This window comes from Narcine bancroftii, chromosome 8 (assembly GCF_036971445.1).
Source record: "Narcine bancroftii isolate sNarBan1 chromosome 8, sNarBan1.hap1, whole genome shotgun sequence".
In the NCBI taxonomy this organism is placed as follows: domain Eukaryota; kingdom Metazoa; phylum Chordata; class Chondrichthyes; order Torpediniformes; family Narcinidae; genus Narcine; species Narcine bancroftii.
This window is the reverse complement of record NC_091476.1, coordinates 19,016,185-19,032,103: the sequence shown is the minus strand read 5'-3', so window position 1 is coordinate 19,032,103 and position 15,919 is coordinate 19,016,185. Positions and strand designations below refer to the sequence as shown.

Below are 15,919 nucleotides of genomic sequence, written 5' to 3'. Positions count from 1 at the left end.
CCTCCCCAGTCCTTTCTTAATTTCCTTCCTTTCTACTATCCAATTCCGGCGAGTTTTGTCAGTGGTGGGCAGTTTTGTTAACAGGTAAGGCAGCTGTAGCAGTTTGAAATGGAACTATTTCTAGACTACATTAAAATTTTAATCTTTTCAGTTGTGATCAGTTATAGAGAATTCTTGGGTCCCCTGAGCCTTTTGGCTACATGCCACAGAAGCTTAATGAGTAGGGTTTCATTTTGTGGAAAAGATACTTTTTTCAAACTCGTCTGAGCCAACCAAGTTGTCTTCCTAAGCTCGTCCCATTTGCCAGTGTTTGGTCCATATCTCACCTCTACCACTTCTGGCATTTGTTTCATTAAAAACACCTCACTCTGGTGGGAGTGGAAAAAGTCCCTTTTAAATCTTTGCCTCTCACCTTAAATCTGTGACTTCTAGTTTTAGATTTCTCTACACTTGGAAAAAAATGAAGAATATTTGCCTTGCTTATGCCCCTCATGATTTTGTATATCTCTTTAAAAAGTCACTTCTTAACCTTCTATGCTACAGGGAGAGAAATTTCAACTTCCACTTCTAATTTGAGCCCTCCAGACCATTCTGAAATTTTTTTCATTCATCTTTAGTTAATCATCCTATCGTCTGGCAACCAGAATTGCACAATATATTCTCACCGCTCTCTTGTACGGAGAATATAAGGTGACACTCTGACTTCTTTGCTCAATGCCCTTGTCAGTTTTTCATCACTATGTACATGTAACCCTTGGTTTATCTATTCCATAGCATTCTTTGAAACCCTGCCGTTTACTGTATCGTGCCCTGGTTTTAATTGCAAAAAATGCATCTGCTGTTCCCTGGCCCACATTTCCACTTCACCTAGATTATGTTGTGATCTTGAATATCCTTCACTGTCTAATCTGCAAACTTGCAAACCATGTTCACGACATTCTCTTACAAATTATTAATGTATGTTAAGTGGACCTACCATAGATCTCTACAGCACATGTAATGCTGCCAAATGTAAATAATTTAATTTTATAAGCTGCACTTGCACTGCTGTTTCTTTTTCACTTGGCTCAAAATTATCTATATCTACCATACACTAGTGCCTGTTCTTGATTGGCAGAAAGCCATTTTCTTTATTGGAAACTGATTTTTGTACTCTCCCCTTTGCTTAATTATTAAACAAAGTCATGTGCCCATGGTCTTGGATGTCGAGAGCAATTACATGAGAGTCTTCACAGAAGTTACCTGGAAAATCGTACTTTTCTCCTTCCATGTCCAGCTAAAATGCCCTTGCCCAGAAACCTTGGTGAATTTTTGAAATTTACGCATGCAGCATGTAACAGGCCCTTTCGACCCATGAGCCTGTGCCACCCAATTGACCTACACCACTGGTAGGTTTTGAACGGTGGGAGGAAACTGGGGTACCTGGAGGAAATCCAGGACTCGTAACAGTACAAATTCCTTACAGACAGCGCCAGATTCGAACCCTAGTGCTGTAACAATGTTGCGCTAATCGTGCTGCCTAGTCTGAGCCATGTATTGTAGGCGCAAGGATGTTTTGAAAGGTGCTTGTTATGCTTATCCTTTCAAGAAGAGGAACTTTTGACTGTTTCACACTCAGCCAACTTTATTTTTAATGAGCTGCTTTAACAGACTACCACTGACAACCTCTATTATCTACTTCTGGTTTCCGCAGGAACACCGCGCACTGCATAATGGGAAATGTGATTCTACACGAAACGCGCATAACACATCTTACCCCTTTAAAAAAAAAACAAATGCAGTAACAAGTGCATTAACAGTATATACAAGATACAGTGGACGACAGCTATTGCCAGTCATCATTAGTTTTGCAATAATTGCAAAATATATCTTCATTTAACAGGCAAGGCCTTACTTAAAGTGGTCCCGCTTTTCTTTTTGAGGTTTGACTGGAGTGAATTTTACACCAGCAAAAATGTTAACCAGTCACACAAACATTGAACCGTATAAAATTGCAGCAGAACTTGTCCTTTTATCTGGGTTATGGATTTCTTGCCTGGACTGACGAAACAATATCCTCCTTGGCAGTGTAGGTGGAATGATAGATCCAGCTCTCTACCCATTTCTTTGGATATTTTCACCCATTCCAGAATTTCCAGGGCCTCTCTTTCACTGCTTCAAAGCCTTCAGTTACAATTCTTGGATGTAAACCCTCTGAACTGTAGAGATCAACTTGTTTCAGCAGGTCACTAATAATAAGGGCATTGGATATGGTGATGTCACCAGTCACATGTAGCCACTTCAGCTATTTAAAAAGGCAGTTGGATGCTGTATTTGCATTTTGAATAACAGCGTGTTACCATCTTCAGTAAGCTTGATATCTCCAGCACCAGATGCCAACATTTTCATGGTACCTTTATGGAGTGATACTTCTTGAATATTGTGCTCAATGATGGTCTGTTTACCCTGTCGATCTTCCAGCTCAGCATGAAGTTTCTGTAGAATTATTTAGGCATGTGATTTGTCTTGTTGCAAGTTGTGTTATCTGCATGATTCTTTGTCCAAGTTCTATTTGTAGTTTCTGTACTGTCGACTGGTTTTCTGTGTGATTACACGTACTCTAGAGTTGCTGCCATTTGATTGTTACTTTGCTTAGTCTATTAAATGTTGTTGAAAATTTGCAATCTTCTGATTTTTCTTTTTCTTCCATCATATATTCTTATAACATTTGTATTTCATGAAATGTTCATCACGTGATATTATGGTCAAGGCAAAGTCTCTCCTTCCAATACCAACTGTACCTGAGAATATTTAGGAACAAGCAGTGAGATGCCCTTCCGTAATTGAACATTTTCAAAGCTGGCATCATATCTATGCTGTAGTTCATCCTGTAATTGCTCCACCTGATGTTCCAGGGTTCCTAGACGTTCAATAAGATGCCCATTTTCTTTCTCTTGTTTCCTCAGTGTAGCAGTCAATGCATCCACTTCAAACTGATTTTCATTCACTTGTCTATCATGTCTTAAAGTGGTTAAATTATAAATTTTGATATTTGCGTGGTCCGTTTGGTTTCCATTTCTTGTTTAAATTCATTAACCGAAGACTTTAATTTCTCTTTCTGATGGGCATTTTCAGACTTGAAGGATCTTTTGTGTCATTGTCTTTTTCTCCATTATTTCAAATTCATGCTGGACCTCCATAAACTTCATTCTTAGAGCTTCAATTTTTCTTTTAAATTGTTGCTTTTCATTCACAGTCACTGGAACGATCCATTCTCTTTCACCAGCAGTAGTTAGTCTATAATGAATCTACAAAGAATTCCTCCATTTCTTCGTCCTCTGTGCACTTTTGGTAGCCCCTTCTCTGCAGCACTTTGCAAAATAATTATTTTTCCCACACACATTTATAGGAGGACTTTCCAAAGTCAGGACACATCTGCACCTGCACCTGCTGCATTTGCAGAAGATTTATGGGATACATTAGAATGGTAGATGACAGTGGTGGGATGCAGGGAATGTGGAATGGTGAAATAAGGTCTGAATATTACTAATCAACATCGTACCTGATATTTTAAGATTAGGATTTAATTTTAAAAACCTTATGTATCCAATTCATGTAATCGATCTGATGTGATTCTAAATTGTTGTGTACTTTTGATTCTTCACATCAAATATTTTATTTGCAGAAATTGAACCTCCTTCAGTACGCATCTGGTAAAATGGTTGATAGCAGCCTAATGCCAACGTCTTCAGATTCTCCATTTGAGTACATTCCTCCCAAAGTAAGAATGCTTTTTTTCTTTCATGTGATGAGAAGTGGATCTTTTTAGAAAAATTATTGAATGGGAGTAAAGTTGCGAAGCTGAATGACAAGTTAAATTGAATTTTAAATTGTAATTCAGTAAGTGCGCTATTCTGGTTGTCCCATTATAGGAAGGCTTTGGATAGGGCCCTGAAGAGGTTTACCAGGATTTTGGAGAAGCACATGACACCTCAGATACTGAATATGAAGCCAAACACAAGGTGCTGAAGGAACTCAGCAGGTCAAGCAGCATCATTGAGAGGAAAAAGATTTGTTTCAAGCAGAGTCATGATGTAGAATTTTGCTTCAACATCATCCTTGTTTTCACTGCTGCTTAACCTGCTGCGTTCCTCCAGTAGATTGTTTGGTTTTATCAGGATGTTGCTGGTTTAGTTGTGTTTGGGGAGAGATCAGACAAACCTGTGTTTCCCATTAAGCATTAGAGGCTGATGGGAGACCTGATAGAGGGGTACAGAGGCACTGATGGGGTGGACAATCAGAATATCTTTCCCCAGAGCAAAAGCATTGCACACAAGAACATGGATTTAAGGTCCATGAGGGGAAAGAAATTTGAAAGATGTGCAGAGAAAATATTTTACACAGACTGGTGCCTGGAATGGGCTGCCAGAAATAGTGGTGTAAGCAGATACAATAGTAGCATTTGAGAGAGATATCCACAGTTTTAGTTTGATTAGGACATGTTTGGCACAGATACAGGAGCTGAAGGGACTGTTCCTGTACTGTATTTTATGTCCAACAGTCATGTTGAACAGCTCTGATGCTTCAATAACCTCATTGATGTCCAGTTTGCCATTTATGAAAACATTTTCTGGTGGACCCTCTTAATGTGTATTCAGTGTTTTATTCTCCAGTTTAATAAAGAAACTGATGTCCTTAATCCATTGTGTAATAGAAGGGACACCCCCCCCCCCCCCCCACACCCAAGACTTCCAGTGCAACAAGACTAGAAGCTTGGCTAAAAGAAAAGTAAATGCTACCACCTCTTTCTTTCGAGAGTTTGGGGAGTTATCAGAGACTAAATATTGCAGAGAGCAAGCAGGGTTACAAATTGATTTTAAATATTTTGGATAATATTCTTTGTATTTTGGGGCACTGATTAAATATGTATATGACTTGGGTGGCAAGGGGAGCCATTACACCTATTGCATGTGTTCTCTACTTCTGGATGTTGGTCTGGATTTTTAAAAATGAACCCTGTGCAGCACCTTAAATTGAATAAGTCCCATCCGAGTGCAGGAGGTGCTAGAGTAAATTATTTCAATAGTGTCTTCTCGCAGTTTTTCCTCGATTTCTAATTCTTGCTCCCATTCTGTCTTTATTTTGAAAAGTATGACAGAGTATATAGATGTTTTTGGGAGATAAATTGGGAAAGGTTTGTTAGAGAAGGTTACATGCAAACACTTTAAAACAAGATCTTATTTGAAATACTGGAACTCTGCTATTGCTAGAAATATTGGCTCCACATCTTTTGCAAGAGCTTAGGAGAGAGCCCAAGACACCTCACTAATCGATTGTTGTTTACAAAAGTCAACAGATGAAATATCTTGTTGGAGCTGCAGATTGTCTGGAGTTGTTCTAAGAGGGTCATGTAGTTTAGCAAGCAGAGAGAGTCAAACAGGCTTTCTCTCAGAGACAGACAGAAATCACTTCTATAGTGTTACAGTCAGCAACAGCAGCTGGGACTAGAATAGGACAAGCTGGCAAGCTTGTGGAAAGCTGCAATTGGAAGTCAGGTTTGTAAGTGCTTGGTTCAGCCTGGTCAAAGCCCTTGTGGTTTATGCAAGAGGAGAGGACTGGCTGTCTAATGTTTCACTTGGGATAAGAGAAACAAAAAGAAACTCTGTGGTGACCTGAAAGAAGAAGGTTATCATCTGGAGATCCCTGAAGGGGCAAGTTTTGTCAGCAAGACACTGGAGTGGGTGATTAAAAAGGTATCAGTTTTGGATGTCCTGGAACAACAAATCTCTCTCTGAAAACCAACAAGAACCTTCGTGAACAGTAACTATTTATCTTTTAAGCACCAAAACTTGATGAACTTTATAAATGTTAAATTCTGTGCACAGTGTAAGAATTGCCTGCAACCAGTGAACTTGGAGGAATGAGAAGTGAGATTGGTCTATGAACCAAAGAACTTTCTGAACTTACACACACATTACATACACGTGCACTTAGAATTAGAAGGGGGTTAAGTAAGTTAGAGATAAGTTAAAATTTGATTCTATTTTCTTGTTTAAAGATAATTAAAAGCAACTTTTGTTTAAGTAACCATTTGTTTTGGTGAATATCTATTGCTGCTCGGTTTTAGAGTCCTCTGGGCTTGTAACAAAAGTGAATGTCTTTTGACTGATAAAATGAAGCTATCAATTTTTGAGATTATCCCTCTCACTCCTGGATTAGCTAATGCTAGATCTTCCCAGGGTTATTTGACAAGTTACTGAGGGAAATTTGAGAGATTTTAAAATGTCGAATCTGAAAGTAGTGAAATAAATGTATTGCAGGTAAGTCATATGTGTGAGGAAAAAGTGACCAACTGCCTTTGGTCTTGGGGCAGCATTTAACAAAGTGTGGTATCAGAGCTCTGCTAAAAGATCAAGTCAATGACAATTGGGGGAGGGGGGAAAGGACTTGTCTACTGGGTGGAGTTGTACATTGCATAGATGATGGGCATCTTTGGTCACCATTTCATACCTTGGTCATCATTACAGAAGGTCTCCTCAGCCACTGTCCTTAAATCTTTTGCTATAATCAATGAGCTTCCATTCCTGTTGGAAGCAAGGCTGTTTCCCTGATCCATGCCTGCTTGCAGTTGGGAGAATAATAAAAACAATAATCATGATCATGTTTTGGGAGTTCTTGGATTTTGCACTCTAGATTGTAAGATATGATTAAATTGGATAGCTTTTATTCAACTGGCAGACAATGGCTGAAACCATCTCGGTTTTTACAAGAACTTTGTAAATGGGGCAGAATATTTGATGGGAATGGTTATTGTGTTAGGACAGATTAAGGTTGCCCCATAGTTATGAGTTTTGAAGAGTGAAAGGTGATGTCACAAACAAAAATTTTGAGAGGGATTAATGGGTGCTTGGGCACTTCTGATGTGGCTGTAATTCTTACAACCAGGAGCCACAATGTCATCAGAAGAAATCAACCATTTAGGATGAGTTGGGGGGGTGGGGGGGTGGATTTTAAACTGTTATCCGAAATTTTGGAATTCCAATCCTAAACAGCTGCAATTTACTCAGCCATAAGAGTATATTCAGGGCGAGATTGATTCCTGTTTGTATCCCAAATAATATAGATATAATATAGATATTAGTAAAATGGGCCACCACATCCATACAAACCAGCAAGTTGTTGTCTCTCCTAATCTTATTTTCTAGTACTTGGTACATGGGCTTCTATGTCTCAGGAAAGTAGATGAGCAAAGGATCATCCATGACTTCACAGTGACAGTGCTGGCTTGTGGGGTTATATTGCTTTTATTTGTTATCATTTTGTTATTAATTGACAAAATTTCAATTTGTTTTACCCAAAAAAAGCACAGTATTTCAGTATTGTTTATTGTATGTGGCAACTTCTAGTTAAACAGATGACAGTGGGGCCAGAAATTGTGGCTCAGTACCTTTAAGGGATTTATGCCAGTGCAAGACTTGCTTTGATTTAGTTTTAGCATTGATTAATGCATTAATTTTTAAAAATGGTTTCCAGACAGACAAATGATTTTTCTTTCCCCCCCCCCCCCCCCACTTCATTTTGGGTATTAGGTATTTGCACTTCTGAATGAACAAATCACTGCCAAAAATCTGGAATATAAAATAAAAAATACACTCAAGACCATTGTGATTAAAAAAAAAATTAAGCCTCACAGATGACACAACTTCACCTTACAGAAAAATCTTTTTTTAAGAAACCTACAATTCCATCCCACCCTCATTTTGAAGATTTTTTTCCATTCTTAATTCAGTTCCATTTGCTCATCATTATCTGTTTCACGTATTTATAGTCTTTCTTTAACTTCACCCATATAATCAGTGTGATGGAATTGTGTTATTAATATTTAATTATAAAATACATTTTTTGTAAAGTTATTTTTGTGGGTTTTGACACAGGGACACACAGGCACACACAATTACACTCAGAGGGAAGCCATTTTTGGAGTTGCAGAGTCTGGTAAGCAACTCCAATAAAACTGGAAATGTTTGTTCATTAGAATATCTAGGACAATGGGTTGTTCAAGGAGGACATCAAAAGGCTCTTGTTTACCTCTTTTGTTAGAATGGAAACCCAGATGGCAGTTGTGTATACAAGGTAGCCATTCTGCTGGCTGGTAAGCAGACAATCCAGAGTATATCCACTCAAACTTTTGGAAAGGTTAACTTCAAAAGACAAGAATGATGTCATATCACATGATTAAAGACATTTTGAGAGAATATTGCTGAAAACAGATCTTTTAAGACCAAAAGACGATGCCTTACAATCCTGTAGGTAACACAGGATTGAAGAAGGTGCTTTACCACACAGGATTGTAACAAAAGGCTGGTTGTGTTCTCTTATGAAAAGGAGGAACACCAAAAAAGTGGCTTGAAGAAAATATCGACTTCAGACTGTCTTTTATAAAAAAAGAGAGGGCAGTCTCATTGTGTCTATTGAAATGGTTACTTTTGATTAAGAAAGCAAAATTAATCTTGCATCTGAAACCTAACCATTTTAAATGGCTATTTTGTTCAACCCATGCCTGGGTCTGTGAAATAATAATGGAAGAAAAACAAGTAATGTAACCTCCATGCAAGAGGGGGAAATCATCCTTATGAAGAAACAATTCTCTGAAAACAACTCTACAAGAAATTTGTGAGTTTTGAAAAGTCTGATGCCTCACACCTACTCCATAATTGATGTTCAAAACAAATTAAAGAATCTGAGTTTCAAAACAAAATTACTGATCACTGATCTTTTAAAATCATCTCTTCAGAACTAAGTCTGAACTAGAATAGTTATGGTTTTGCTGTGCGTGTATACACACGGGTTAAATTTAGAGTTATGTAAGTTTTTTATTAATTAAAAATAGTTTTGAAGATACCTTGGTGAATTTCCATTACTGCTAGTATTGTACGTAGCATAATTATCTCACCTCCTCTTGCTCCATAATGCAGATTCATCTATATAGGGAACAGTTGGTGATATTCACCATTTGTAAATTTGTTAAACTGTAGAATTTCAGAGATTCATTACTTTCTACAATCCACTTGTTTTAAATGACAATTCTCTAATCTTCACAACCAAAAGCAATCCCAAAACTAGTCTTTCCGCTAAAGCATGATCATTGATAGTGAACATATCTGTGCCTGGTTAAACTAACTTCTGCAGCAGTCCCCATGATTTGTTCCCCATAATACTCAATTCTCATTACCCCAAGATGTCCTTCTAGGATGCATTCAAAAACTCTGTGCCCCAGAAATTTGTGAAAGTAGAATTCCAAAAAAAAAATAATTCTTGTATTTGAATCTTAACCTCTTTAACTTGTGTAAAGCCATCTAGGTCTAGCAACTCTGTCCATTTTTGGCTACTCAGCTAATCCAATCAGATTCTAGCTACAACCAACTTGTCCACCTTGCCAAAAGAATACTTCAGGTGGCTGATAGTGGTGAAGTAGCCTTGCGCTGCTTGGTATAGATGTCAAGATTTGTGGGTTTTCTCTTGTTGAATTGCCTCATGAATGGACAGCCTATTATGGTGATCAGCAAGTTGGATTGTAAAGGGGAGAAATGGGCAGGAAAGAACACAACTCCTTAATAACCACAAGTTGAACTCGGCAGGTAAATATCATTAAAATTGAACACATTCCCCAATAACTAGTTCCACATTTTGTCCAGCTTGTTACAGAACACCTAGATTTGCAGAGCTGCATTGCATGAATGAAAAACTTAAATCAATTTCTCACCTTGCATTTGCCTTGTTCGGCCACAATTCAGCAGAGAAGAATGGGTAACAAAGAATGCTGTCTGGACTAGTGATCCAATTGCCTTCCTAACAACCACACGTCGCTCTGGGCCCAAAAGATCAAACTGTGATGTTGTTGTATGGGATATAAACCACAGTCATTAACTCACTTTTTCTTTTATTTTTTTATTAATGTAATTTATAGCAATTTTGGCACATTAAATGCTGCCGCTAAACAAATTTTGTGACTTGTTCATGACCATAAATTCTGATTCTGAATTGGGTGACACATCGCCCATTACTTAATTGAATGGTAGCACTCCTTTCCTCTGTTTGGAGTGTCTGCTGCTCTCAGCAGGGCTGTTTCTTACTATGATGTTTGATGACCAGAAGTAATTATTTTCCAGTATAGGGACAGTGTGTGCTCTGCTCTAAACTATTTATAGATTATTTCAAAATAAAAGCAGTAGTATATTAATTTGCTTTGTATAATCAAATGCTTGTGTTGCTTTTCCATGATTAAAGATCTGGAATGCATTTCAACTTTCATTGTTGCTCGTTCAATATTTGGCATCGACATCACTGCACATAAATGGTTGCAGGTTTGTTTCAAATTGTGAAGATTTTCTAATCGGTTGAGGGAGATGAGATATGAATCAGCTTTTGGAAACAGTGGCTCTTTCCACCTGAGCAACTGAATTTGTTTTCTGTCATTTTGTTGCTCTAACAAATGTGTTTAATTATCCAGCCAAAAAATAGGAAAAAGACATCTGCAAAGCCAAACATGATGACTCCACGTTTAACTCTGGAAGAGCTGTTATCCAACTCCGACTCTGATAATGATTCTCAAGACGATGATGATTGGATCCCTAAAAAAATCAAAGGAAATAAGAAAGCAGGCTCAGGAGTAAGTCAAATGCATTTAACTTTCCAGACTGTTGTTTAGCACCTTGATGTGCTGATGCAGAGAAGACTGTATGATTGTGAAGGTGTCGTTATCTTCAAATGTGGCACAAGATAATTTAAAAAAAAAACCTTTAAGGATACCTTTAAATTGAGAATTGGCTCCTCTCCCTTTTCCTGATCAGAAAGGTTTATCCTGAAAAAAATTTAAAGGTCCTCAATATGAACGATTCTGACATTTGCCTTTAAATATATTAGTCTTCCGCTGTGCATATATGGTTCTTCTCTCCTTTCCACGCCTCCCCTCCATTTTCCATATTTTATCTTCAAAGCTAAGTGGTGTGGAAACTTCATAGGTCTATCCATGTGAACAGCAGCAGATAACCGAGTTGTGTTATTCATGAGTGAATCATGATGCTGATTCTTAAGTAAGGAATCATTTCCATTTCTCTCACAGTGAGCATATTTTGATCATTTTTGTGTTTGCAGTGTTAATGGATAAATCCAAACAAAAACTAAAGAATATAAAATGATACATCCAGAAGGGTTTCATTAGGCTTCAGAAAATGCAAGGTGTTAATTCACAGAAGTGCTTTATCTTGCCTGCCTACCAACCATTTGCTTTGACTGGAGCAAGATAACACTCTCTGCAACAAATATTATCTGAACCTTTTAAGTTGATTTATTTTTCTGTGGTGGTTTCCCTTCGCAGTGTTCTTGCAAAGGTCGGTGTGCCAACAAGCAATGCAAATGCAGGAAGAACAAGTTGGATTGTGGAGAGCACTGCAAGTGCATTTCCAACCAATGTCACAATCGTCTAAATACAGTAAGAAAATTCAATTTTTGATATTTGGTTTTTCTTTCCCAAAAATGCTCCCAGTGCTGATGTTCCTAAAACCTTTTTAATAATTAAAACAAAGATTAATGAAAGATGTGACTGGTTTAAAAGTTAAATGGATGATAACTTGAGCTTTTCCTTTGTTACATGCTGCATGGCATCTTTGATTAATATGACAATGAAAGATTTCCCACTATTCCTGTATTGTATTAAATTAAATAATAGGATATCTTCATTTTCATCATGCCAAGTGCCATCTGATTGGAATTTGATTTTCACAAGAACTCCACATATCAGAAAATGTATTTCAGTGATTGTAGACTGTTTTCTTGCCTTTCTACAAACACACTCTGGAATGTCCTAATTCTTAGTATGATATTTAATTTGTAGCCTTTGAGTAACTTCCTTCAGCAAATAAGTGCAGACATCTGATATGAATATTGTGATCTTTTCATGGAAACTGGTTGAAAGAGTGGTCCCTTAATCCAATAGAAATCACTGCAAGTTAGAAACTGTTAGCATATTACCAAGACTGAAGTAACAATCACATGGAAGTGGTAGTGATTGGATATCTTGGCAATTGTCAGGATTGACTCTATGTATGGTAATTTTATCTGATCTGAAATTTGCCATTTTCATGTTTTCCAACCAGGATACCTACCTGCTTTCTGGATATTCTTGCCCCCTTTATTTGTGCTCCTTGGCTTTGAGATTAGATTTTCTTTGTAGGGTATCACTAGATTGATCCAAATCCAGCTGCTTCCTGTCATGGCAAAACTCTAGGACTTGGCAGCAGAATTGGGCCATTCAGCCCATTACATCTGTTCCACCATTCAAATCCTGGCTGAATATTTTTCCTTTCACCACCATTCTCTTGCTTTCTCCTCATAACTTTTGATCCACTTGCGACGCAAGAACCTGTCAAACTCTGCTTTAAATATATCCAATAATTTGGCCTCAACAGCTGTATGTGGCAACAAATTCAACAGATTCATAATCCTTTGAAGAAATCTCCACATTTGTTTGAAAGGGACACTTTTATTCAAAGCTGTGACCTCTGGTTCTAGACTTCTCCGGTGCTGGAAACAAGGTCTGAGGACTGGGATTTTTTTAAAAAGATTAATTTTTTTTTTTGAAAGGATAAGTGAAATTCAAGGGAAGAAATCTAAACCTCTGTCAAAACTTTAGGTTTGTTTGGTCTTAAAGTATGAATGTGCCTGTACTAGGAGTATAAAGTTTTCATGGTGTAGTGATTTCCAACATCTATGAGGTGTCCAGATCTTCAGAAGCTGATATCTTAAAATCCTTGGACATTATGATTTTTTTTTTAAAAAGAGGAAATAATATGCCCTGGATTAGAACGGTTAATGTAAGCATTCAGGGACAGTAATTGAATCTTGACATACCCTGCTTAAGACCAAGTCTTGTCAAACAGAAGCACTTTAAGCTTAAATTCTCTGTGCCTTAAGCCTTCCATCTCTTTTTCTATTTTGTATTCTCTTTATAGACTCAAGATGTGTTCAATGAAAATGAATTAGATGGATCTTTTAAATTGGATGACCCCACTGAATCAGAGTCTTGCTTCTTTGAGCGGCTCAATGTAAGCTCTGTTGATAAGGCAAGTGTATTTCTTCATTGGAATCTTATCAGTTGTAAAAGAAATTAAGAAATGTCCATCAAGCATTAAATTTAATGTTGAACTTTAGTGCCTGTAATATTGCTTTGAGTTGGGTACAGAAAGGCTGATGCAAGGTACATTTATAACAAAGAATTGTTGAAGTGTAGAGCTTTTTTGTTTGCAGTTTAGGGGCTAATACCAAATATCGGAAGTGAACAAAGATTCTGAAGATTTACTCTCTTGGCCTATTTCTGAATACAAGTATTGTATATTTAAAAATGACATGAAGGCAACAATCCAGTGGGATATGGTGGTCATGCTGCTGCTCTCCAAGTGGGATATTAAACCATCTCTTTATTTGCTTGATCTTAATGCTTAAGAGATTTTTGTTTTAAAAATAGCATTGCTTAAAGAAATCACAAAAAAGTTCCTTTGATGTTCTGGCTATTTATTTTGGCTAGTGTTAGCATCAAAAATAACTAACTGCCGTGAAATCAAGGTTTTCATACAAGTGATGGGTATATGGACCAAGGTGGTGGACTCGGGTACAATTACAACCTTTTTTTAAAAAAAAGACACACCCATTTGGAGAGGTTTATAGTCTGAGGATTTTGAGGGATATGGGGCAAAAGCGGGTGTAAATGGGAACAAAAACAAAGTGGAGGAGTTTAGTGGGTTAATCAACATCTGGATACACAAGTACAATTGACATTTTAGGTACTGACAAATCTACATGGAACACTGCCATCGGCAAGCAGCAGCAGTCATCAAGGATCCACACAACCTAGGATATGTTCTGCTCTTGCTGCTGCCATCATAAAAGAGGTATAGGTGCTATGTGACCCTTATGACTAAGTTTGGGAACAGTTGCTATCCCTCCACCATCAGACACTTAAATAACAAACTCGATCAGAAATTTATTTTAGGACTCTTTGCACATAATTATTAACAAATGTTTATTTCTGTATTTTCAGTCAGATTGTTTGCACCTTTCCTTTGTTTACATTTCTCTCTTTTGTATACTTATCATTTGAGTGCAAAAAAACCTACTACCAATGAGTAGTAATTCTGCCTAGCCTGCCAGATAAAGAATCTCAGGGTTGTATGTGATGTCATGTACACTGATAATAAATTTGAACTGAATAACACCACAAAATTGTGGTTGATTCCTCACTAACTGTTACCCACTGAATGCAACACAATGAGATCTTTATAACTGGATATCAGGAAGTGAAAAAATGTTTTGTGGGTGAAGTAGAAGTAATATCTATTAAAATTTCCACCTACTTATTGTTGGGAAGTACAAGTATTGAAAATTGTAACAAAATAATTTGGGTTGAGTAAGTGAGGAGAATTTAATGATCAAGCTTTTGGTTTTTCAGGTTCTGGCTGACATCACTGACGCTGGGCAAATGAAAATGAAGTTAATTCGCAAACCAATGAAAGAGAGTGAGGATGTGAACTGTACATTCATCAAAAAGAAAAAGAAAACATTGTCAAACTGTGCCACCAGCTTTTTTACTGGTTACACTTCAATCCCTGAAGATTGAGAAGTAGTGTCTCCTGTAAATGTTCTTTCAATGGATCTTTGCTTTCTGTGATCTGTTCATTCCAAAAGAATTAGTTGCTGTACTGACTTATTCTGCTTTCTCAAACAGAATTTTGAGATGGTACACTAATTCTCTCTATCCCTATTTTCTTTACATTTTTTAATCTGTGAGAAGAATGTACATGTGCTAACTATACTAGTTATTCTGGTTGGTTTATTCCAGATTGAGTAGACTTTTGTAATGCAAGATTATTTGAACCAACACTCTACTTGCAGTTCAGAATTTAATATTTAAAAACTTTTGAATAGCATCAACTTGGTCAAGACACTGAGTTTATGAAAAAGGCAAGCCCTGTTGGAAAATATTTGAAATATCTGGCTTGAAGAAGCAGGAACACTTTAAATTCAGCTATGATGGTGTTCCCACTAAAGCTTGTATGCTTGGCTTGTGGCAGTACATAATTAGGGGTTAAATTTCATTTTTGAAAAGATTTTACACAATGGCTGAATCATTTTTTTACAAATTTCAATAAATGTGTGTAGTTTATAACTAAATAAAACTTAAAATTGTTAATGATCTGCATTTGTTCATTTCAATTGGAAATTATCGGTAGCACGAAGGTATTAAAACTTTAATTGAGAAGTTGTGTGAATTCCCTTCACTCCCTCAAACCTGGTTGCTCCTTGGAGCATAATTTGGCCGGGCTTTCTCAACATTAGTGGTTGCATTACCAGCAGCTTATTCTTCTCGATTACAGCCTCATCTACGCCTGCAAGACTGTGTAGACTAGCTGACTATCTTGTGAATATTCTGTCCACATTAGTCATCTCGAGTTTCTAATGGTAAGCCATTTCAACTGTCCCATTCTCACACTGACCTGTCTGTCCTCTGCCTCCACTTCCACAGTGAGGCCAAATGAAAAGAACACCTCATATTCCACTTGAGATCCAACCTTTCTTCAAAATTTTTCCATTTCAGGAATCAGTCTTGTAAATCTCTAAACACCCCTGTAGTGCATTAACATCATTAAATAAAGAAATACTGTATGCAGTACTCCGTCCAGTTGATAATAATTGCACTAAAATTGAAATTAATGGATTGCTTGGATATAAAATTGGTTGGGCCATAAGAGTTGGAGAAAATGCATGGTCATAGATCGAAGATTGATTTTTTTTTAAAAACCACTCCAAGGCAGAGTTTGGATGAATTAGTGTTTCTCTGGTGGGCAATCAGGGGTCAGATCTTGCTGAGGTTTTGTACGTCACCAAA

General features: G+C 37.2%; 1 protein-coding gene across 2 annotated transcripts in view; it reads left to right on the top strand.

The window, feature by feature from the left end:
* Positions 1 to 15,223, top strand: part of kif4 (kinesin family member 4) — a 49,476-nt gene extending 34,253 nt beyond the window's left edge. For both annotated transcript variants that reach the window (XM_069893038.1, XM_069893037.1), the window contains exons 27-31: positions 3,665 to 3,760; positions 10,490 to 10,648; positions 11,357 to 11,470; positions 12,990 to 13,100; positions 14,483 to 15,223. In XM_069893038.1, the coding sequence (XP_069749139.1) occupies positions 3,665 to 3,760; positions 10,490 to 10,648; positions 11,357 to 11,470; positions 12,990 to 13,100; positions 14,483 to 14,650 (648 nt within the window). In that variant the 3' untranslated portion in view covers positions 14,651 to 15,223. The remainder of the gene's footprint in view (positions 1 to 3,664; positions 3,761 to 10,489; positions 10,649 to 11,356; positions 11,471 to 12,989; positions 13,101 to 14,482) is intronic.
* The last annotated feature ends 696 nt before the right edge of the window (positions 15,224 to 15,919 follow it).